General features: G+C 35.7%; 1 protein-coding gene across 3 annotated transcripts in view; it reads right to left on the minus strand.

Moving 5' to 3' along the window:
* Nucleotides 1-25,332, minus strand: part of CSMD3 (CUB and Sushi multiple domains 3) — an 891,194-nt gene that overhangs the window by 788,781 nt on the left and 77,081 nt on the right. For all 3 annotated transcript variants that reach the window (XM_045861257.1, XM_045861256.1, XM_045861255.1), the window contains exon 2: nt 5,569-5,791. In XM_045861257.1, the coding sequence (XP_045717213.1) occupies nt 5,569-5,791 (223 nt within the window). The remainder of the gene's footprint in view (nt 1-5,568; nt 5,792-25,332) is intronic.

The following is a 25,332-nucleotide window of genomic DNA, read 5'->3' on the forward strand; positions in this document are numbered from 1 at the left end:
CCTGACTATGACAATATTACTGTCAACACTCCCTTTATGTCAATCAAGATCTGCTTTACATATTTAGGTACTCCTATGTTGAATGAATACACTTCTTAAAAGGTTGTATCTTCTTGTTGGATTGCTCCCTTTATTATTATGTAGTCTACTTCTTCGTCTGTTACTATAGCCTTTGTTTTAAGGTCTGTTTTGTCAGATATAAGTTTTGCTACCCCAGCTTTATTTTTATTTCCATGTGCATAAAATATCTTTGTCCATTCCTTTATTTTTAGTCAGTGTATAGCTTTTATTCTGAGGTGGGTCTCTTGTAGATAGTATATAGATACTTCTTATTTTCTGATCCATTCAACTAACCTATGTCTTTTGATTAAAGCATTTAAGCTACTTACATTTAAAGTGATTATTAATAGGTACACATTTGTTGCTATTTTATTCTTTTAACTAGGTTCCTCAGTTTTCTTCTTCCTCTGCCTCCTCTTCTATTTTTTCTCCTACTTCTCTTCCTTCTCCTTCTTGTTTTCCTTAAAGAAGGCCCTTTAGAACAGACTCATAAGTAGAGTGCAGACTGACAGCTGTCAGAGGGGTGTTATGGGACTAGGTGAAAAAAGTAAAGGCATTTCAGGGGAGGATGGGAAGGAATTTCAGGGGAGAATGGGAAGGGTTTAGAGGAACAAATTTAAAGGACACATGGACAAAAACTAGCAGGGGGGAGTAATGGGAGGGAAGTGGGGAAGGTTGGGTGGGTGGGCTGGAATGGGAGTAAAAGGGAGAAAACTGTACTTGAACAATGATTAAAATAAAATTTAAAAAAAGAAAAAAGTAAAGGCATTAAGCAAAAATAAACAAGCAAACAAACAAAAACAACTAAACACAGACAACAACATGGTAATTACCAGAGCAGGGAAGCAAAAATTGGAATAGGGGAAATAAATGGTGATGGAAGGGGTGTTGACCTGGAGTAGTGAACACACAGTATAATATGTAGATGATATATTGTAGAATTGTATACCTGAGACCTATATAATTTTATTAAGCAATATCATCCCAATAAATTCAATTAAAAACAATGAATAAATAAATAAACAAATAAATAAATAAACAGAATCACTAATTATAAAAAACGAGGGGTAACAGTGACCAGTGGAATTTAAGGTAACAGTATGAGAAGCCCTTTGACCGGGTTTCAGATTCTACACTACTACTAGCCTTTAAGGAATTACCACTAGTCAAATTTTGATATGGTAGCAAAGAAGAATATCCACAATTGTCTAAAAGAGTCTTTTAAATAATATCTCCTTTTCCAAATGCATATGTGTGTAAAGTTAGATTATCACACATTTCAAATCAAAATCATGTCTTCCCCCAGATGTACTGCTGGAGCAGACATGCTTCTGTAAAGGCATACATTAAAGATATTTGCAAAATTATTTTTAGGTGCCAAACTTCCCATTATTTTTGGTTTTGCAAATATAATTATTTTCATGAAACTAAGTTTTTTTATATTAATATGTAATGGGCTTGTTCTTTCTATTTTTAACTTACAGTTAAATATACAAAATATTTTTAAACAAGTAGAATTTTTTCAACATTTTATTGCAGAGGTCTAAGGAAAGAAGCTCAACTTCATTTCAATTATAAAAATGCAAATTTGAATAATGAGACCATTTGACACCCAGTGTACTGTCAAAAAGTTACTATACATTAAAAATAATTCATCTTAGCTCTGGCTGGTGTGGCTCAGTGGGCTGAGCACCAGCCTGTGAACCAAAGGGTTGCTGGTTTCATTCCCAGTCAAGGGCGCATGCCCAGTTGTGGGCCAGGTCTCCAGTAGGTGGCACATGAAAGGCAACCATATATTGATGTTTCTCTCCCTCTCTCCCACCTTTCACCTCTTTCTAAAAATAAATAAATAAAATATTTTAAAAATAATAAGTCATCATAAATTGTTGGTGGTATTGTAAAGAGGTATGATCACTTGGAAAACAATCGGCATTATGTAAATTTGAATAAATCCATATTTGAGTACATAATCATGAAACCATTATTATATGAAATGTTAAAGGGACTTACTTAAGAAAATGAAGAATATCAAAACTATAAACAATACAATGGCAATAATTACATATCTGTCAACAATTGATTCTAAAAACTAAACTAAGCAACAAGAAGAACAGAGACAATCATGGATACAGAGTGTTTTGATGGTTGCCAGATGTGAGGGGGTTTGGAGGAATGGGTGAAGAGGTAAGGAGATTAACAAGTACAAATAAATAGTTACCAAATAGCCATGGGCATGTAAATTAAAGTACAACATAGGAAATGGAGTAGACAGGGAACCTATTGACGTGATCTACACACGCAAACAACGGTGTGGGGATTGCCTGAAGCAGTGTGGGGTGCTGGAGGAGGGGCGCAAGGGGGGAAAATTGGGACAACTATAATAGCATAATCAATAGAATATTATTGAAAATATAATAAAAACTAAAGGGATAAAATGTAGTTTTATCACAGAAATTTAAAAAAAACAACAACCCCGACAAAGCTTCTCTAGGCAAATTTAGTTGATCAGATAGTAACTTTTTTCACATTTTTTATTGTTGTTCAAGTATATTTGTCTCCAATTTCTTCCACCACTCCCCCCCCCCCACTGCAGCCATCCCCACTTCCCACCCTTGATCCTACCCCCTGCTTTGGCTTTGGCCATGCATCCTTCATACATGTTCCTGAAAGCCCTTTCCCCTTTCCTCCCTATTATCTCCTCCCACCTCCCCTCTGGCTATTGTCAGTTTGTTCTTAATTTCAATGTCTCTGGTTATATTTTGCTTGCTTGTTTTGTTAATTATCTTCCACTTATATGTGAGATCATATGGTGAAATGACTTAAAATATGCATAATTATAGTTGTGCCCAGAACAAGCTAACTGGGCCCTATTATTTAAGTTGTCATTGTTACAATTCCTTAAAACACAGTCCATCCTAATTCCTGTTCTCTATAATACCCATATGAAATAAAATGAATCTAAACTCTTGCACACCTTCAAAACCAGTCATAATCCTAAATATAAAGCCTAACATTCCAAAGCTTCTGAAGAAATCCAGGCACTAACTTTTCCATCTTTGGATAAGCAAATATGTGTTAGACTACATAGAAAGTACTAAGAATAAAATATTAATTAAACTTTATCAAAAGTTAAACCTTAAGCTTATCAAAATATATTGTAATAAAATGAAAAAAGCAAATCATAGATTGAAAAAAAAATTAACAATGTGTATATTTGTCAAAAAATGGCATAAAAATTGCATCAAGACACATATCTCAATATTAAGACACATCAAACAACCCAGTTGGAAGGGAGGCAAAATATTTGAACACACATTCCATACGATATATCAGTAAATTTTAATAGCACTTTTACAATGTGCTTAATATTTTTAATATTCACAGAAATGTGAAATGCAAAGTAAAAACACAATATTGACAACCTCAAGTGTTGACCATGATGTGGTTCAATCAGAGAACTCTTGTAGTACTATGGTAGAATATAAAATGGAGCAACTATTTTGGGAAACTTTTTGGGAGTTTCATATTTTAGTTATATATATTTACATATGTAGTAAATATATATATATATATATATATATATATATATATATATATATATATTTACTATATTGACTCAATAATACAGAATTTCACTCCTGGGTATTGTCCAAGACAGCATAGCCTCCAAAGTAAAACCATTCAAATGTTCATTTACACCCAGCTTTTTAATATCACAATATTAATGATCACAGAAATAATACAGTCAGCTCTGGCTGGTGTAGCTCAGTGGACTGAGTGAGGGCTGCGAACCGAAGACTTGCTGGTTCGAGTCCCAGTCAGGGTACATGCCTGGGTTGTGGGCCAGCTTCCCAGTGTGGGGCATGTGAGAGGCAACCACACACTGATGTTTCTTTCCCTCTCTTTCTCCCTCCCTTCCCCTCTCTCTAATGATAAATAAAAACTTAAAAAAAAATAACACTGTCAGATAAGTCAACCATACTGTATATTTTTAATTGGATGGATATCGAAAGACTTAAACAGTGCAAAAAAAAGAAAAAAATAGAAATATTAAGTGTTGAATGTATTATGAGAAAAAATGGAAAAACAGAACCTCACTTGTAATCATTCTAGTGGCCTTTATCTTTGCATAGACATGTAGTTTGAAACAATTCAGGCATTTTTAACTGCCATTCCAATGAGAAACATGGCCAAGAATGTAAAAGAGCTTTTACTTCTCACAGGTTATTTGCTTAGAATATTTTGAATTGGAAGTTTGAAAAATAGCTACAGTTAAAGAAAAATATACACACATTGGCAAAAATTTAGGACTAAGTGAAATATGTAATATCTGGCATTTTGAACTTGAAGAATAAGAGTTGATCTATGTTTAGAAGAAATTTTTTCATAAGACAGCAAAAATATTTATTTTTAGATATCTTCTTTGTCAAACTGAAATTCAGAAAAACCTGAAATAACAGGCAGGCTGTCAGCTAATTTTCACATCTGTTTTACCAACTAGCTTAAAAATAAACGATTCCCAGTCAGTGCACATGCCTGGGTTGCAGGCCATGACCCCCAGCAACCGCACATTGATGTTTCTCTCTCTCTCTCTATCTCCCTCCCTTCCCTCTCTAAAAATAAATAAATAAAATCTTTTAAAAAAAAGATCTTTTTTTTAAAAGATTTTATTTATTTATTTTTAGAGAGGAAAGGGAGGGAGAAAGAGAGAGAGAGAGAGAGAGAGAGAGAGAGACATCAATGTGCGGTTGCTGGGGGCCGTGGCCTGCAACCCAGGTATGTGGCCTGACTGGGAATCGAACCTGCGACACTTTGGTTCGCAGCCCGCGCTCAATCCACTGAGCTATGCCAGCCAGGGCTTAAAAGAAATAAATAAAATCTTTTTAAAAAATAAACAATTTCATTTATCTGGACAGAGATGTGAATATTCCAGGTGCTCACATGAAAGGATCTACTTTTCAGATATTTATATTTTATAAATCATATATATTAACTAAAAATAATGTGTTATTATCATATGAATATTTATTTTAAATGTGTTTATTTTTGCATATTGTTGTATATCAAAATTGGGTACATACCACTCAAAGACATATTACATGGTATGCACTCACTTTACCAAAAAGACAATGGTGGGGAGAGGATTGAATGTGGGATGTGGGGGTGGGTAGGGCAGGGGAAAGTAATGGGGGGAAAATGGGGACACCTGTAATTTAACAACAATTAAAAAAAAAACTGAAGCCTTGAGATAAATATTTAAAAATAATATCTTTAACCACTTTAAAGAGGTCATAATTCAATTAAAAGTCATTTTTGTGAGATATTGATATACTAGTAGTATAAAATCAGAGGCACATAGCTAATTTGTTCATGGGATAATATATTTCCAAATAAATAGTAAATGGTGTATACAGCTTTATTATAATTGTACCACAAATGTTAAGCATCGTTTGTGAGATAAAACTGCTATTATCATAAAATATTTTCTTTCATTAAAAATATACTAACCTTGTTCTAAAGTTCGTTGGATGGGGATGTCCATCATATAAGGATAAGTAGTCATATTCTTCTTCTAGAGCGAATGACTGAAAAACAATTTGTATTCTATTTCGTTCTTCTGCTATAATTACCCATGTACAGTTTGCACCATTTGGATATCCATATGGAAAACCAGGGCTTTCTATAGTGCCATTAAGTCCTTTTAAAGTTCCACCACATGTATAAATAAATCCTGCAAAAACAACAAAAAAAGTAGATATTAACATTATATAAAATAAGAATAATCCAGGAGATTTATTATTGTTTAACAAGACCCAGATTAAAATAATTTTCTAAATGACAATTAGAATGATAATTTTATCTAATTTTTAAAAAAGATAAAACAGAACTAGCAGAATACTAGAAGATTTGTCATTTATCATACATACAGGGTTTAGTAATTTTAAACCAGTGGATAATGTTAAATCCTCCATGTCTCTGATTCATCATCTATACCTGATTCAACACACAAACAGTTCTAAAACATGATCCCTCTCCTGGTAGTTTTCAATCTAATTTTAGATACTCTTGAACAACAATACTGAAAAACGTGAGGAGATTAAGAACTACAAATTGGTAGTCACAAAATAGTCCCAGGGAATTAAAGTACAGCATAGGGAATATGGTTAATAATATTGGAGGACCTCATTGTAAAGTATATGATTGTCTAGGTACTATGAAGTATACCTGAAACAAATATAAAATAATATTCAATGTAATCTATAATTGAAAAATAAAATGTAAATAAATTATGAGTTTACTATGCATTTTGGATCTTAAAAACTTAACTCCACCTTGTTTTGGTAAAGCATGATAACTCCTATTGGTGTGCATGCCGCTACCCGCACCAATCATTGTGCTTCAGGACAGTCTGCCCCACCCCCCTGATTCTAGCAGACTCAGACCTAAAACAATCAATGGCACTGCTCTGTTGTCAACCAGAGGCTTTGGTCCAAAATGTACACACTCCTGACTGAACTGCAACAGGTGAAAACTGAGGTTGGGAAGAAAGCAGTTTCAAAAATTGAATTCTGGACAACTGTCAGCAGGCATCCTAAAAACTTCCCTACTGGGTCTACAGGAGACTGGCATCACCGAGAGCATATATATCTCTTGGAAATAACTAGAAGACTATGTTTCTGGAGAGACTGATTTATGAGAATTTAATATGTTGTAGCCATGCCATGTAATATAAAGCCCAAAGTTTATATAACGGTCAGAGAAGTTGGTCCTCAGCATGTACCTAAACTAGTCTATGCGCTGTTAAAGCTTGGATCTGGAAGTAGCCATGGTTGCAGATGCTCTGATGAGAACTCTTCACCCAGATATTATTTTCCCATTTGTGGTCAGACATGAGGCTCGAGTGCCTTGAAGGTGTCATTCAGAGATACGGAGCTGACCTGGGGGAAAGGAAATTAGTTTGGCTAATAGGGGAGGCCATACCACCCACAGCATCTGCGTTTGGAACTAGACGAAGAAAATGCAAGAACCTTGGGGCTTCTCCCTCTGAGAAGCAATGCATTTACGTATTACAGGTATGGATATTTTTCAGAAGTGTGAAGACATGGAAACAACAAAAGTGTCCTTTGAGAGGTGATTGGATAAAGAATGTGTGTGGTGCATTTATGCGATGGAATACCACTCAGTGCTATGAAATGATGAAGTACTGCCATTAGCAACAAAATGGATGATTGGAGAATACCATGCTAAGCAAAATAAGTCAGACAGAAAAAGTTAAAAGCCATAGGATTCCACTCCTGTGGAATATAAAACAGAAAGGAATCAATAGATAAAGACGAGAAAAATGAACAAACAAAAACACATAGACACAGATATCAGCATGGTGGTTACCAGAGGGAAAGGAGGGGTGGAGGGTAGTAAAGGGCAAAGGGGGTCAAACGTATGATGCGGAAAGGAGACTTGACTTTGGGTGGAGGGCACACGATGCAATATACAGATGATGCATCATAGAATTGTACACTTGAAACCTATAGAGTCTTACTAACCATTGGCACTCCAATAAATTAATTTGAAAAAGAAAAACTAACAAAAAGTATGAAAAACCCTGCGAGAAAGATGGGAAGCCAGAGATGCAGACTGTGGCAGACAGAGGCCAATTTGCGATGTTGAACATTATTCCTACACTCTCCCTTTCTTTGCTAGCGGAGCCTCTTCTCTACCAGACTGTGTGTTCTGAGTAGCTGACAGTACTGAATGGTGGTGAGGCCTATGGCTTAGCACTGAGTTAATCAGTCTAACCTTATCCTCCTAACCTTAGTAAGTTAAGAAATCCACTTCAGTTACTGCCATATATGGCGAAGTCCTAAGCCTGGGACGTTCACTGGATGATATGGACCAGAGGTCTTGGGATTCTTTTGCCTTTTTAAAAAATGAACTAAAAAGTTGGATAAGGTAGAAGGTTTTAAAAACCAGCGTTTTGGTGTGTGCATATGTTTTTACTCATTCACCAAATGTCAAATAGGGCATTTTATTATTTTCAAAGTAAAAAAAGAGAAAGGTCCCTTTTAAATTGCTTCCTGCAGAGCAATTACTTTGAAGCCTTAGGTTAATTAGCTATCACCCATTTCTATTAGTTTTCTGCCTGAACAGCTTCCAATTTGGACTTCATAACTAAATGCAAGCCTGAATCCCTTCATCTACAAACTGATCTCTGGGCTATTTTATAAATTCACAAGCCTCATAACCCTGACAGTTTTAGAAAGAGGACATGTGTCCTAAGATAACATGCTCAGCTTTGTCCAGTATCTCCTCAAGGACTTGTGGATTCATGAATTTCAATTATTTTCCTTTTTTAATTCTCCAGACAAATTAGAAATTATACCTATTTTAAACATTCTTATCTGTATTTTCTATTTAATTTTCATTTTTGTTGATATCTAAGTTTGATGAACATCACATTATTCATAATAATAAAGTACATATTTCCAACACAAAATATTAGAAATAAATATGGTTTTTAAAGCTAAAACAAAATGGCCCCTCATTTACTTCTGCTTCACAAGGTTAGTGATTGTTCTTAACTTAGTGCTTCTCATTCCAGGCCAGGTCTAGAAATACATGCACACATATTTGTGCATATTATCTATGCATATTTTTATGCATTGTGTATTTTTTTAACAAATGGAGTCATGTATACCATGAATTTTTCTGAATCTCTATATTTACTTTTATAGAATATTATGATTTTATTCTGGACCCCCTGTGTCCTTCTACTACATTCTTTTGTAATGATACATAGCTACATGGCATATGGTAGGTCTGTACTATAAATTATTTTATAAATCTCCTTTTGAAGTCATTGTTCTTCATGGTTGCAAAGTGTAGAGGGGAACTTTGGATGTATATTCTTGTGTACCTGTGAAATAGTCTTCAGATGCAGTTCCAGAAATGGAAGCACTCTATTTTATATTTAGATAGACATAGCTAAATTATCCTCAATAAATGTAAAAATGTCTACTATTATCTCCAGGTTATGAAGTATGGAAACACTTTATACCTCTGACCCCAATTTTGGCAATACCAGATTTGTCACAAAACAAATTTTGTGAGGCAAAAGAATGCTATCTCCCCTATCCATGTACTAACCAGGCCTGACCCTGCTTAGCTTTCGAGATCAGATGAGATCAGGAGCATTCAGAGTGGTATGGCCTTAGACAAAAAACGTTATCTCTCTATTCCAGAATTTGAGGAATAGAGCATCAAGAAGATAGAGTTGTGCAGCAAGGGGTTTATAAGAGTTCATGTGCATTGTCACTATTAATTGATGGCTGAAGGTGATGCTGTAGATTTACAGAGTAAAACTATCCAGGTATTTCCAGTAACACCTGCCTGTGCTTTGTTGCTAGAACAGAGAAAGGAGAGGTTAAGCAGTATCAGGGAACAGCAGTGTAATGGGTAATTAGGTGTTAGTTTTTCTAGAGTTAGCAAGGTCTAATCAACCTGTTGTTGATATCTCTAACTACCAGCTGAGACACCAGGACCCTTGGGAGTATGAACATATGCTGTAAACTAATACGTATTCTAGACTTTCCCTGATAAACATTAAGGCCAAACTTTGACGAGAGAGACAAAGTTTGGAGACTGAATCCTGCCATGTTATAGTGCTGGGCAAATACTTCAAGCTTTCCATAAATTGCCATTTGCAAAGTATAAAATAAAAACTACCAAAGTTTAGGGTAATAAAAAATAATGCAAATCCCTTCTAAATCAAGAGTCAGCACTCTTCTGAGGAAGATAACAGAATCCAATGTCTCTAAAATGTATTATTCTCAATGTCTTAGTATCAATCAAAATTTACTTGAAATTTAAATAAACGGGAAATTGCAAACCATTGTTGAAAAAGATGAAGAGGAGAGAGAATTAAAAGAAGATGAGGAAGGCCTTGGCTGGGGTGGTTCAGTGGATTGAGTGCTGGCCTGCAAACCAAAGGGTCACTGGTTCAATTCCCAGTCAGAACACACGCTTGGGTTGCTGCCGGGGTCCACAGTTGGGGTCACATGACAGGCAACCACACATTGATGTTTCTCTTCCTCTCTTTCTCCCACCCTTCCCTTCTGTCTAAAAATAAATAAAATATTTAAAAAACAAGAAGATGAGGAAGAAGTGGGGGTAAAGAAAAATAGGAGAGGAAGAAAATAGAATTTAATGAAAGATTAGCCTGATACAGGACTTTGCAATAAAGATTCTAAAATAGCTATCTTTGGAGCTGTTTAAAAGCTTTTGAAGTTGTTACTTAAACACTTTATTTTATTTAAAAGTTCTAAAGCTGTTTGACATATTAAGAGAAGATAATATCATCTTAATAATTGAACAGATAGAGAATATTAGTAGAGAAATGGAAAATAAAAAGAATCAAAGAAAATTCTAGAGCCTACTAGATCGACATTATAGCATATTAGAAACTACAAAAGAAAAGATTAGTGAATTTGAAGATATATAAATATCAATTATTCACTGTGAAAACCACAGAGGAAAAAGTTGAAAAATATTATCCAACCTTCAAGTACGTGTTGGACTAGTGCCAAGTGGTTTAAAATTAGTGCAATTTGAGTTCTGGAGGAAAAGATAGTGAGTTGAGATAAAAATAACAATTGATAAAATAATGGCAGAGACTTATGTATTTTTCATGAAGTATGAACTTATATCTTTAAGCAGGTCAGAAGAATAAGAAAAAAGAACCAGAGCTCACTAAAGCATTATCAAAATGCTAGACTTAAGTAAGAAAAAAATGAGTAAGGTTTTTTTTTGTTATTTTTTTTATTGTTCAAGTACAGTTGTCTCCATTTTACCGTCACCACTTTCCCTTGCCCTACCCACACTCACCTCCAATCCTCAACCCTTTCCCACTTTGGCTTTGTCCATGGGTCCTTTATACATGTTCCTTGATGACCCTTTCTCTTCTTTTCTCCATTATCACCCTTCCCCCTCTTCTCTGGTTGTCAGTTTGTTCTTTATTTCAGTGTCTCTGGTTATATATTTCTTGCTTTTTTTTTTAAATTAGGTTCCACTTATAGGTGAGGTCATATGGTATTTGTCTTTCACTGCCTGTCTTATTTCACTTAACTTAATACTCAAAACCCGCATGACAAATAAGGAAAAAGATTAGGAAAATTCACCATCTGAATACAATGTAAAGATAATTTTAAATTGATAAGAGAAAAGCAATTCCACTTATATTGATCAAAAATATTTTAAAGGGTTAATTAGTCATTTTTCAAATAAATGGAACCTGAAGGGAATCATCTTCTGCAAATGTGCACTACAAAAAATACAAAAAGATCTCTGTCCTTTAGGAATAAGATAAATGATAACCAGTGGAAACGGGACTTTACAGAAAAAATGGAAAATATTGTAAGTGGTAAATAAGTGCCTATTTTTCTTCTCATAATTTCCTTAAATGTCAAATGACTGTTTATATTGTACATATAAAATAAAAAATGTTACAGCAACCTGACAAAGATAAACAAGGTCACTTAAGTGAATAACTATACACCTTTAACTTTATTACATTCCTTTAAATGTGAGGTTAGGATTATAAAACAAGAAGGAGAAAGACATGTCAGATGCTAAGAGTGAAAGGAAGAGAAGGAAGTTGGAATTTTGAACACATTATTTCATGGAGAGCAACCTATAAGGTCATGTCCTCACATTTATGTAAAATCATCTATGTTTCACTAATCTCATAGTTTCATATTTTCCCAAACTACCTTAACATTTTTACATGCTACAAAATTTTGCTTGTTTAATTATGTAATTGATTAGAATTATAGAATCAAGACCAATTGTCAGGTATAATCTTTTTAAATTTCCAATGCTTATTGTGTACAGAGTATACAGGTGCTAATAAATAAATGTTTATTAAAGTTTTTAAAAGTATGTCCAGAGTACATTTTAAACTATTGTATGATTGAGAAATTAAATAGAAACATAAATAGATTAGTTTAATTAATATAGCATAATTTGTCCCTTACATGTTGTGGCAATTTTATATTGAAAGCCATCAAATTGGCACACTCTTTTCTTCATATTCTTTGTAGGTCCATAGATCAATTTATACCAATATGTTAAATTATTAGGTTTTTTATATTCAGGTAACAATCTCTGAGTGTGGAAATGACAGTTTATTTATTTAGCTTTTCATTTTCAGTAAGCTCTCCTATACCATGCTGAATTGTTCGCTGATCTTTAATTTTTGTTCTAGGGTTTTCCACCCTCTTCTCATTTCCCACCCTTAATCAATTTATAGGAATATGTGTTTCCCTTTTAAAAAGCTTTCTGTAATTTTTCTTTGAAATTATAAACAGTTTGAAGAGTTATCTAACACCTCTTGATAAATTAACTTTGAGTTTTCAACCTTGTTCTCCTTTAAATTTCTGCTCAATTGAGAAATATAATAGACTTCTGGTCAAGATGGAGGTATGGCAAACGTGGCTTGCCTACTGACACAACCACAGCAAAAGTTACAACTAAACTATGAAATAACTATCACCCAGAATCATCAGAAAACTGAGCTGTATGGAAGTCCAGTGGCCAAGGAATTAAAGATGTCACGTTCATTCAGGCGGGTAGGAGGGGTAGAGGTGCAGAGACATGGAGAGGCAGAGCAAACGATCCCACACTCAGGTATGGTCAATAAAAATCAGGAGGAACATTTTGGAAGCTAGGGATCCCAGCCCCACACCAGACCAACTAGCCCAAGTTTTCAGTGCCAGGAAGATAAGCCCCCATAACTTCTGGCTGTAAAAACCAGTAGGAGTTAGGGTGGCAAAAGTCACTGCAGGATTCTCAGGTGTCTCATCTTAAAGGACTGCAGCAGACTTAGGACTTATGCAGACTCACTCCCTCTGGGCTCCAGCACCAGAGAAGCAGCTTTAAAGGTACCATTGGCATATGGGGAGAAACTGAAACATCTGGCATCAGAGCAAGTGTCAAGGGAAGGCTTCCTCCCAGACAATACTCCAGAGGCCAGGCAGCAGCCATTGCCCCTTTTCTGAGCCCTCCCCCACACAGAGCCACAGAGCAGCTGCACCATATCTGAGACACCATCAACCTAGTTCATAGGGGTTGCCCCACCCTGCCTGTTACCTAAGACTCTGCCCCATCCAACTTACAGGTGTGCTTCTCTACATTAGACCACGCTACCAAGACAGGTAGTCACAGAAGCTTTATCTAATACATAGAAACAAATGCAGGCAGTCTGCCAAAAGGAGACAAAGACATATGGCCCAAATGAAAGAACAGAACAAAACTCTAGAAAAAGAACTAAACAAAATAGAGATCAGCAATCTGTTAGATGCTGACTTCAAAACACTGGTTATTAGGATGCTCGAGGAACCCCCTGCGAACTTCAACAACCTAAAAAAGACCCAGGCTTCCTAGACAAGGTAAAGCTAGAGGATTTCATCATCACCAAGCCATTATTATATGAAATGTTAAAGGGACTTATTTAAGAAAAAGAAAATCAAAACTATGAGCATTAAAATGACAATAAATTCACAACTATCAAAAATTGCATCTATAAAACAAACTATACAAACAAGCAGAACAGAAACAGAATCATAGATATGGAGCTCATTTGGATGGTGAGCCTTTGGGGGGAGAATGGTTGAAAAAGTGCAGGGATTTAAGAAGTACAAACTGAATAGACAGGAGATGCTAAGAACAGTATAGGAAATGGAGTATCCAAAGAACTTATATGCATGACCCATGGACATGAACTAAGGGTGGGATTGCCAGAAGGAATGGGGGGTACTTTGTGTAGGAGGGCAAAGGGGGAAAATTTGGACAATTATAATAGCATAATCAATAAAATATATTTTTAAAAACAACAGGCAAAAACATAAAAAAAGAAAGGTAATACACTTGGTTAGACCATTAATGTAAGATGAATAGGCTTGAAAAAAATTCCAGGGTGGCTGTTCAAAAGGCTCTTAAAATTAAAGAATCAAAAAGCTCTTATTCTTATGTCATAATTCAAATAATGGCGTATGTGTGTGATTGTGGAAAAACTGTGAGATGTGCCAAGAAAACTAGTTTTTTTTTTAAAAAAAAAAGGAAGCTGTGTATGTCTTCTAATACAAGTTGTTCTACACAGAGCAGCTTTTCCGGAATGTATCTGGGACTTACGATTTCTCTGTTTTTACTCAGCCTCATTAGAGTAAACTTTACACGATTTAGTCTGTTAGTTGTTATCAACTTCCTATCTCCAATCAAATAGTAAAATAATAAAATGATTGTGAGGAATATATCAGAGAATCATCACAAAACATAGAAATTATAAAATAACTTATAGTTATGTGGCAATAAATATTGCTTTAGTTTAATGATCTTATGCTTTGCCATGGTTAAGAATACAAACAGGTATTATTTTCTCTACTGTTTATAGCAAATTTATAGCTTTGGGGTAGCAATGGAGAAACACAAGATTTCATGGTGTATGACATTTAACTTGTTTTTCCATCATTTATTTATGACAAAATAAAAATACTCCAGGCAATGACATTCTTCCAGATTATTATATTTGGGGATACTGTTAATTCAGTCTCCTCATACTTTACAAAATTCAGAGGTGTCCTACAGCCCTCCAGACACAAGCTGCCTCTCATGTTTATTGCCTGAACACTTCCATTAATTTTTTTTTGCAAGAAAGTGCTGAGCTGGAAAGAGCAGAGAAAATATTTCTATATCAATAAAGTAACTGAAAGGCATTCAGGGTTGTATTTTCCAACTTATCTTCTTTTGACGTTTACTTTTCTCCACTGCAGCAGCAACAATGTGATTTGCCTTTTTTCCCTTCTTATTGTTAGCTGACACATGTTAACCCAGTGCTAATAATAATGGTTCTGGTGATTATCTTCCATTCCTCTGCTCTTCCTTGAGTCCTACCCATCACTATTTACTTTGGAAGAAATAGTACATTGAAAAGCAAGTCAAGATGAAAAACAGGCTTTTTGTGATTCCAAAGAGTAGTTACAGCCCTTGGCACATCCACAAACAAATCATAAGGACTTCTGAATTCCTCTGCAGGCTTGCTTTCTTGTACTGTTTGGAAAGCAAAAGTGTGAGTGACAGCTAAGAAGATATCACCATTTGGGGGGGTGCTCAGTCCTGCCCATGACGTAGTACAGGGGAATCAATGGAGGTGAAAGATAAATCGCTGCTGAATGGGTTTTCACACCACGGAAAGTGTCTTTTCGTTGAACAGTAGTGACAGTCCAACTCCAAACTGCTGACAGATGGCTGCTAGCAGGAAGATGCATTTGAGACTTACTGTCAAGATACAAGCTTTCATGTTAACCAAAAAATATTTTTAAAAGAGTATTTCAAAGGATGATGGGAAAAAAAAGAGAAATGCTATTTAACACATACCACGTGAAAAGAATATCTGAGGGCCCAAAATAGAGCCTGGGTTGGCAAAGGGAAGGTAACTACCTTCCCTAGGAGTGAATACCTCCAAGAAAAAAGTAAATCCTTAAGGATAAGGGTTGGCATCGGGTAAGAGAGCCCACTGAAAACTGCCACAGTTACTGGGTAACGACAAGTGAGAGAGACCTTTACCTCAGGTTCTCTCACCAGAAATTTGGGAAAGAAGAAGAGTGAAGGTAATGTTAATGTGCCATGACCATAATATGCATTTTGCATGCTATCCATATTTATTTAGTGGAGATTTAAAGATTAAGGGCAATCTTTAATTGATAGGTGTGCATGGTACTCTTTTAAATTGTGTAACCTTCACAGCCTTCATCTGCAGTTTTTAATCACAGCACACAGAGGCACCTACTATTGCTATTTCCTCATTTTGCAGAAAAGGAAGAAGTAGAGAGAGTTTACATGATTTCTCCAGATCATGCATCTTTAATAGGGAGTGAATCTTTATATCAAACACAGACAAAGTAAACCCATGGCCCTCGCTCTTACACTGTTGGTGCAGCTTCCTATATAAAATATGAAGCCATTTTAAGTGATGAGATGCCTCTCTTTACCAGGGCACCCAGCTTTGCAAGAAAGGGTGAGGATGAAAAGAGATAGCTTAATAGTAATAACAAAACCAACCCTGGGTATCAAAGGGGTAGATGTTTCTGGCAAGAGGAACAGTGGGGGGCTACATCCAGATTGTCCTCATATTCAGTTAAAAGGGATTTAGTCTTCCAAATACATAACATAATTGAACCAAAAAAAATTAGTCACAGAATGTTCGAAGATGAAGGTATTTTTGTTTTGCTTTGTTTTTCCTTTGATTCTTGATTTTGCTCTGTTTTTGGTGGTGGAAGGGTGGTAGTGGCTGTGGTGTGTATGTTGTGTGTGTTTTAGGGTGATGTTTATTAAAATCTGTCGTCTTCAGTTGTAGGCATCATGCATATCATACAGATTTTCAGTGTGTTTGTAAATTAAATTACATCCATTTTAAGACCCTTAAATGATATAGAATAAACTTCATATGATTCTGTCTACCGAAACTTTTCTATACAAATGTAAAATATATTTATTAATTTCATGTCTTGAACACAATGTTAGTAGTTCACTACTATTTGATTTAAAATACAGGAAACCAAGTTGGAAGGACTATGGCCTAAAGTAGAGGGTTCCCTACTGTTATCACAAAAAATTAATGACGCTTCATTTTCCACTTTTTGTTTTATCTACTTTACCTACCGGTTTCTAACATTGACCAGCACATGTGCCAAAAGGACATATGAACCACTCCTTTTAATGTTTCCCATTGGAAACTATTAGTCTATAAAGAGATTTTTCTTCCTATATGGGATGATTATAAAATGTATGTCTTATCACAAAAGAATTGCTAGCTCATGAAATTTTATCATCACTGTTGAAACTGAAGAGGATACAAGGAACAGCATACATGCTTAATGCATTTATAGAGCTATCTAAGCCACATGTCTCAAGAATATTTTATAGGCATATGCAAAGGAAAAATAATTTCTTATCAGTTTGAGGAATAACTTGTTCTATAAATATTTATAAGTTACCATATACCTTTAAATTAATATTGCCTACTTCAAAGAAGATAATAATTAGAAAAAAAGGAATATCTTTTCAGAGATGATCTGCAAAATGGCTCAGTGCCAGTGATGTAGTAATAGTAGAAAGTTTCTAAATAATCCCTCTCATTTCTACATCCTCATGTCATTCCTCCCACCAAAAGTGAAATCTGTTTCTCCTCCTTGACTCAAGATAGGATGCATGTGTTAGGTAGCAGCTGGGAATGAGCAGCCAGAGGGGACATAAACTCAGGGCCCTCACCATTCCAGTCTCACAAAGAGCTTAATACAGGAGGCTGGAAGCAAAAGGAAGACGTGTCTCACCAATGAACTCAGCAGCCCTGAGCTCAGTTTGATAAGATTGCCACGTGGCTCAAGCATTATGAGCAAAACAGGGCAGGAGGAGGGGAGAGTCTCAAAGACTGGGCTGCAACAGGGGCTTTTGTAGCAATGTTACTAAGACTGTGGGGTGTTCTGTACATCACAAACAGGAATTGAACAGGAGGAAGAGAGGCACCTATGCTGGGAAAGGGGGACTCTGGAGCAATATCACTACCTAAGACAAAGAACCTTTGCTATCTGAGAAAGAAATCCTTTATAGCTGCACATTACTCCTAAGATTTAGAAAGGGGAGAAGGGGAAGGGACCTAAAAGCTGACTAAGGTATATAACCCCTGAACCCCAATAGCTGATATACTTAGATGAGCTAAGTGCCCACTTGTAGCCTCAGCTCCAGTGTACAGAATTAAACTTACTAACAACTGCATTTCCTCTATTTGTGGGGCATTTAGACTAGCTGAGTGCCTGCTTGCAGCTTTGTGCTCACATGTGTTTCATAAACAAACGTGCTATCTCATTTCCACTATATGTCTTTTGTCTCTTGCTTGAATTATTCCCTTTATTCTCTTGCGAGTGAGACAAGAACCAAGGCAGGGGAGGGAGCCACTTGACTCAAGTCTCTCTCTCCCCATCTGTAACGTATGCATTGCCTTTTCCAGTACAATGCAGCTAAGTCTGTGCCATTTCTGGACATAGCTATTAGGAAGCCCTGTAGTCTTCAATTTCAGTCTTGGAGTCCTGGGCCACCATGTCAAAACCCAAATCCTTGCTGAAGAGAGACACAACCAACCACAGCCTTGTCAGCCACCCCAGAAGAGGTCCAGGACATGCATGTAAAGCCATTTGAATGTCGTAGTCCCAACTGGGGTCCTAGGTAGGGCAGATCAGACAACATGAGTGTGACCCCTGCCAATGCAACATGGAAGAGAAAAAACATTCAACGGAGCCCAGACAGCCCAGGGAATGGTGAGAGAAAACACCATTGTTGTTTTAAGGCACTAAATTTTGGGTGTAGTTTTTTTTTTCAGGTTTAGAGAACTGAAATGTATCAAAAACTAAGAGACAGTAATTAAACCTAAAATATTAACTTAAAACTCCTTAGAAAATCAAGCTATTTCTCCAAAGGGAGTGTGATAAGAGCTACTAGTATAAGTTAGGAAGAGTTTTATGTCAAGAGTGAACAATTACTATTTAAATGAATTTAAGCAAGTCACTTAAATTCATTGAGAACTGACACCTAATTGGATGCCAAGTGTTTGTCACTTTCTTTTTTCAATTTACTTTTATTAGTCACTTGTTAATGTCACCGGAAGCTATTCCCCTTTTTCCGACTTCACCTGTAAGGCAGCGATCACACCCTTCCCACTTCTCTCAAGAATTACTGGGGCCCTTATTCCCCATACCTTCTCTTTAACTCCTCTCCAGTTAACTTCGAAGCCCTAATTTGCTGCTTTCTAAAGTGTAGATGAAATCACCCCTGACCTAACATTCCTCAATGATGTTCCAGGGTCTAAAGGATAAACTCTGTGTCCATTGCATGACTTTGCAGCCCTTTGGTGTCCGACTCCCCCACCCCCACTGCTCATAATTTGTGTCACCCTCTTCTTTGAACCAGGACTTCAGTCACATTAAGCCTTCATGACTTTGCATCTGCTCTTTCCTCTCCCCCGTTTTTCCTTTTGCTCTATAGACCTAATTTCTGTGTTTTAAAAAAAAAGACACAATGACAAAATAAAATACAAAACAACTTTTGGCAGACCATGCCCTGCGCTCAGCCCTGAACCATTTACCGGACTTTAAACTACCTTGTCAGTTGACATTTACAGCTTCACAACGCTGACCGCACTCCTTTAGTGTGCTGCCTGAGTGCTGGAGGATGGCTTTTAGTGCTTTTTCCCCAGCACCTAGCTCAGTGCCAAGAATGCTAGCAAGTGCAGTGCTTAATGAATGAGTAAGTGAATAATAAATGAGACAGATAACATGCAAACGTATATTATAAAGTTAGAATTGCTTTGCAAATGTTATTTTGATAATTTCCATGTAACAAGTTGTAAAAATAGTTCCCAAACGAATAGACTGAAACCCAGGTGAATTAAATGACTGTGTCTGGGGGAAAGTGGGAAGTGATTGCACATACAGACAATAGAAGTAGCCTGAAGGTTGCCAACAAAAGAAATATAAATATAAAATACATTTATTTATATGTTTGTCTGTAAAAAGAATAAAATAATTTTATACTTATTTAAAGACACTAGGGAATAATGAAAGAAATTAATGTTACAACCAGAAAATGACCTTTCATCTTATATTGTATTTGTCAGAAAAAATTAAATTATTTATTATTTGATCAAGGTGGTTTTAAAAGAGATTTGGGAAAAATGGGGATAAAGGTAAATTAGTTATATTGAATAGATTTAGAAGGATGCACTTAAATTAAGCAATATTTTATTTAGTCACATAATTGAATTTATTCACCATTAGAATGAGACAATATTGAATCCAATTGTTGAGTGGTCCATAAACTTCAGGCATTGCACTAAGTGCTTTGCAGACATTATCCAGTTCAATTCTTAGAAAAACCTATATGACAAGGATTAGCATCCTCCCTTTAAAACCATGTGAAAATTAAATCCGTCCATTTGACACTGTCAATAAACGGCAGAGCCATTGCCAAATTTATGGCTTAAGCCCATGCTTTCCTGTCATCAGTGAGAATGGAAGACAGGATGAAGCAGTGGAATTTCCTGCATCCAAGAATTGTATTAAAAAGAAAAATTACCATTTCTCTTCAATTGCTTCATAACTTTTTATGTATGGAAGAAATACTAATCCTGTTAACACCATGGCTTTATTTTAGCTCTCACTTCCATGAATGTCTGTCATATCAGAAGTCACATGTCTGAGAAATAACAAATGTTTCTAACATCAATTTGTGGTTTACTGCTTGCCTTTAAATTGCCATACAAAAGCACCTGTGTAAAGAGGATTGACTAGTGGCCCTTCAAAAAATTTATTTCCATCCTCAGAATGTGGCATTATTTGGAATTAGCGTATCTGCAGATATCGTGAATGTAAAGATCTCAAGATGAGGTCATTTTTTATTAGGTAAGGCCCTAAATCCAATGACGGTATCCTTACAAGAGAGGATGGAAGACCCACAGGGACACAGGGAAGGCCATGTGAAGATGGAGTCAGAGATGCAAGTTTTGCTGTCACAAACAAAACAACGCAAGGAGGGATTCTCTCCTAGAGCCACTGGGGTCAGCACGATCCTGCCAATGCCTTCATTTCAGGCCTCTAGCCTCCACAATGTGAGAGGATGCATTTCTGTTGTTTTAAACTGCCCAGTGTAAACAGACCTGGGAAAGTAATAAAGCACCTATTTCCCATTTCTGCACACTGGCCAAGAGCAGGGTTATGCCTAGGGCAAGGGCAGCTCATGAATTCCTTAGTTGTTTACATGCAGTAGTTAGTGGAGGCCCTGTTGAGGCGGTGACGTTTAAGAGTATACCAGCAGTATTTCAAACAACAGTGAACAGACAATAAGATGGCTGGAGGGAAGAGACAATACAAAGACTAGAAAGAATTTAAGAGTGTTTGTAGGAGGGACCGGAGACCAGTGTGGCCAAAGTGCAATAGATATGAAATCAAGCGGATTTGAGGGATGTAAAAAGAAGCCAAATTGTGTAGGCATTTGTACAGCTTATCAAAGAATTTACATTGCATTTTCAGTTCCACGGAAAGTCATACAATGATTTCATAGTTTGTGTGGAAGTGCAAATGAGATACAAGCTGAAGAATGTGTGATTGAAATTTGTTTTAAAGTGGCGATATTAAATACTGGCGTGTGGAGAACAAGCCGGAGCTAACAGGATGGAGGGAAGGAGATGGGGAAATAGGCTTTGGCAATTATCTTGGAGAGGTAACAGTGGGTTTTCCAGTAGTGGCAATGATCATTGAGACATCTTTTAGGAATTTTGTGGATGTCCTACTCCATGTGCTGGTAAATATAAAGGGGGAAACAGCAAATCTCTGCATTAAGATATCAAAAGGCATAAGGGGGTATAGAAGCCACTAACTTTGAGGAGTCGAGAGAATTAGGGAATGTTATTCACACAATACATGTATGTATGTATATACATATATACACACAGTGGCATACATGCATGTATGTATATTCATGTGTGTGTATGTATCTATGTATATACATGTGTACACATATACATATATATGTATGTGGCCTACTGATTTTTTTTAATTCATATGAATGTGGGAAACAAGAGGCTGTAGGGAGAAGGGCAGAAAAATAATTTTTGTTCTAAATGCTCTTCTAACGAGCCCAATTTGCCGTTGAGCTCTGTTTGTATCCTTTAGACTATAAAGAGCAGTAATTACATACAACACTGAAACACTAAATTATTCCTTTGCCTCAGATTTGTTAATCTTCCATTCTTTTACTGTCTGCCTGCTTTAGCACTATTTTCTGCATCAAGACATTTTTAGATTTGTTTAAAATTTGAAATCGTTTTATTCAAAGTGAGCTTATTCATACTTTTTCTACTTTATTCCTAGAAATATTTTTGCTTTTCTCACCAGTTCTACACAATGACCTTATAAGGGTTCCGTTAAAGTGAATTCACACTTTAGACAAGGTTTCTTATCAGGTTTTCACACTTTACTAGAGAGGACATTTCCCCCCGTGAATCATGTAATGGTTCTCTCTATAAATAGTATTCTGCTATTTTGTGTCAAGCTAGTCTATGTTTAAAAAAATAACACTGGCTAGAGTATACCTTTTAAGAATTACTTCATTTTTAAAAGATAGTACACATTTTCCTGCTTGTCTCAGTGGCCTACTTTCCTTTTTAAAACTCTGCACTAACTTGTTTCTCCTGTCTCCCAGCTTCCTCATATTATCTGCTTTCCTTGTAGCAGCCATTCCAGTTTATTGTTGTCTGTAATAAAGAAATACAGTGTTATAAATATCCTTGTATGGTCTTTGCATGTATGTGAATTGCCTGTTTAGGTTAATGAAAGACCACTGTACGTTCAGGAAAGGGCATGCCAGGTAAAATCAGGACACACTGTATCAAAGAGGGTTCAAGTTTTCCTTGGCTTCTGCTTTTTACACAATACTCCCATTCCTGGAGCATAAAATAACTTCAGTTGGGCACTTTTCAGAATTAGTAAACTTGGTTTTTCACTCCTGAATTTGAATGTCTGAATGAATTGATGAAAAAAAGTTTTTATATGAATTAGAGGAAAGAGTTTCAGCAAAAATATATTAACTCTATCTAGGGGACTCTCCTTGAAGTTTAAAGAAAAAATGCCTAAGACAAATGAGAGACTTCATTTCTGGAAAATGCAGTACAGATTAAGAATAGAACTAAATTATGAAGAGCTTGCATAAATTAGTGAATAATACTGGTTGATCCTGTTAAACATGGGTGTTTAAAGAATAATCTTTTTTTTTGAGGGATGAAGGAGGGCTATCTACCGGTGTAAAATATCAAAATTTTCCAATTTGCTCCCCCAAAGCTACATAGGTGCCTCCCAAACCTTCCCCATCTCAGTACACAGCAATGCTGTTATTAGAGTTGCACAAGTCAAAAATTAGCAGATTTCATGAAATATAAGATTACATTAGAAAAGCAATGTGTCAAAATTAATATATTGTTATGTGTTATATAGTTTTAAATATATGTGTTAACATATAAGACTATTATCACTTGATAATTCCATAGGTCCATCTATATTTCTAAAAGTGTATGCATATAAAACTATGCATATATTCTTGAGATGTGAATCTAAAAAATAAAAGAAGAAAGATGCCCAACTTTAAGAGAAAACCACAGAGTTAAGTGATTCTCATTTTCTCAACCCTCCTCCAATAAATATTTCTTGAGCGGAGGTAAGCACTCAATCAATACAAATGTATCAAATAAATAGGAGAAAGTAATGCCTGAACCAATGGAGAGACTATGGGTGACACATTCTCACTAAGAATGCAGCAAGTATCAAAAAAAAAAAAAAAGAAATAAAGAAAAAGAAAAAGAAAGAAAGAAATGAAAGCCAATGTAAATCTTTTATGTAAAGTGTACTAAGTTGGACTCTATTAAACATATGTAATAGAACCACAGGAAGTATATTAGAATGCAGAATACTTCTAAATATGTTCATATGAAGGAAAAATTAATCATATCTACACTAGAGTTACCTAAATGATACTATTATTTATTTCCATGAGCATTGTGAAATACAACCACAAAAAATTACCTATAAAAATTACCTATATGTTTCTTGAAGTAATATGTAGGATCTATAACATCAAAAATAATTTTTTTAATGTTATAAAGTTGGCGCTACTGTTGGTAATATTTTAAAGCTCTGAATACTATTTAAAAACAAACTGATATAAAGCAAACTTGTTAAGATCCCTGGAAAATAAAATATATATATTTGCATATATATGCACATGTATATATGTTCTTACATGTGTGAATGCATAGGAAAATGTCTCAATGGATACTTACTAAAAACAAAAAGTCAAAAAGCCACGTTGTACTTATATCAATGCTAAAAGCAAATTAGTAGGCTACCTTATGTCATTTATTATTAGTACTTATTAAATAACAAATGCAGTTTTTTTTTAATAATGGCTAATGCAAATCATGTTAAAAACCTATCATAAGCACTTACTTTGTGTAATATTGTTCAGCCTTTTCAAACAATTTGTGAGCCAGCTGTGTTTTTTCACCCTTGATTCCAGATGCAGAAACTGAAACTTAGCAACTTAATCTCCCGCCAGTCACACTGAGCAAGCGGTGGAGCTGCACGTGGAATCCAGACCTGCTCTAGACCACAGCCGGTCACTGTGGAAGCCGGCAGCCACTTACCTTCATTCAGCGTTTGATTTGTAGACAGTGCAGCCAATGGAAAGGGGGAGGTGCATTCTTCAATTTTACTTAATTTGTTTCAATCAATTTAAGCTCCAAACCAAAGAAATGTAAAATAGTTTTTCATTAAACATAATTGTGGTATTGGTAGGACTAAACTTGAACATTTATTTTTTTTTACAAATTTGTTGTATATTTTAAACATTTTATTTTTTCCAATGCATAATGCTTCTAGATGCTTCCCGTGCATAATGTCGTGTCTGTGGGGACTCAAGAATAGTAGCGATGATGGTGGAGGGGGCAGAGGCAGACAAAAAGTTATACAAAGCTGTTCGAGGGTGGAAGGATTGAGCAAGAAGGAAAAAGGACTCATGGACAGGGACAACAGTGTGGTTATTGCTGGGGGGAGGGGGTATAAGGGGACTAAATGGAAATGGGAAAAAATATGATAAAGATTAAATTTTTTTAAAAAGTTATACAAGCAGGTCTCACATCAGTACGAAGAGCACCAGCTCTGGCTTCAGGCAGACCAGGGTTAACATTCCACCTCAAACCCTTGCAGGTCTATGATATTGAGCTTGTTCCTTAGCTTCTGCAATTCTGCGTTTTATCAAATACAAAAACAGTGGTGTAATAATAGTAGTTATGTCAAAATGATTTGTAGATAAATTAGGACATATCAAGAAATTTGTACCATGCCTGTCGGCATTGATTTATTCCTGCCATGACAACAGAGTGGAATATTGTATGCATTTTGTGCTTGAGGTAATATATCAATAAGCCCTAGGGCCCATGGACATTGACTACATTACAAACATTTATTAACTAAATATGAACGCCCTGATAAGCCACTTCAGTCCCAATAAAATCTCCTTGTATAAACCCACCAGCAATGCGATGCTTGATGGACTCGCAGAAACTAAAATATGTCTAATAAATCAATAAGGATATTTAAATATGATTTCAATGGAAATAATCTA

Source organism: Phyllostomus hastatus, unplaced genomic scaffold, assembly GCF_019186645.2.
Source record: "Phyllostomus hastatus isolate PE091 unplaced genomic scaffold, TTU_PhHast_1.1 phas_scaffold_21, whole genome shotgun sequence".
Lineage (NCBI taxonomy): Eukaryota > Metazoa > Chordata > Mammalia > Chiroptera > Phyllostomidae > Phyllostomus > Phyllostomus hastatus.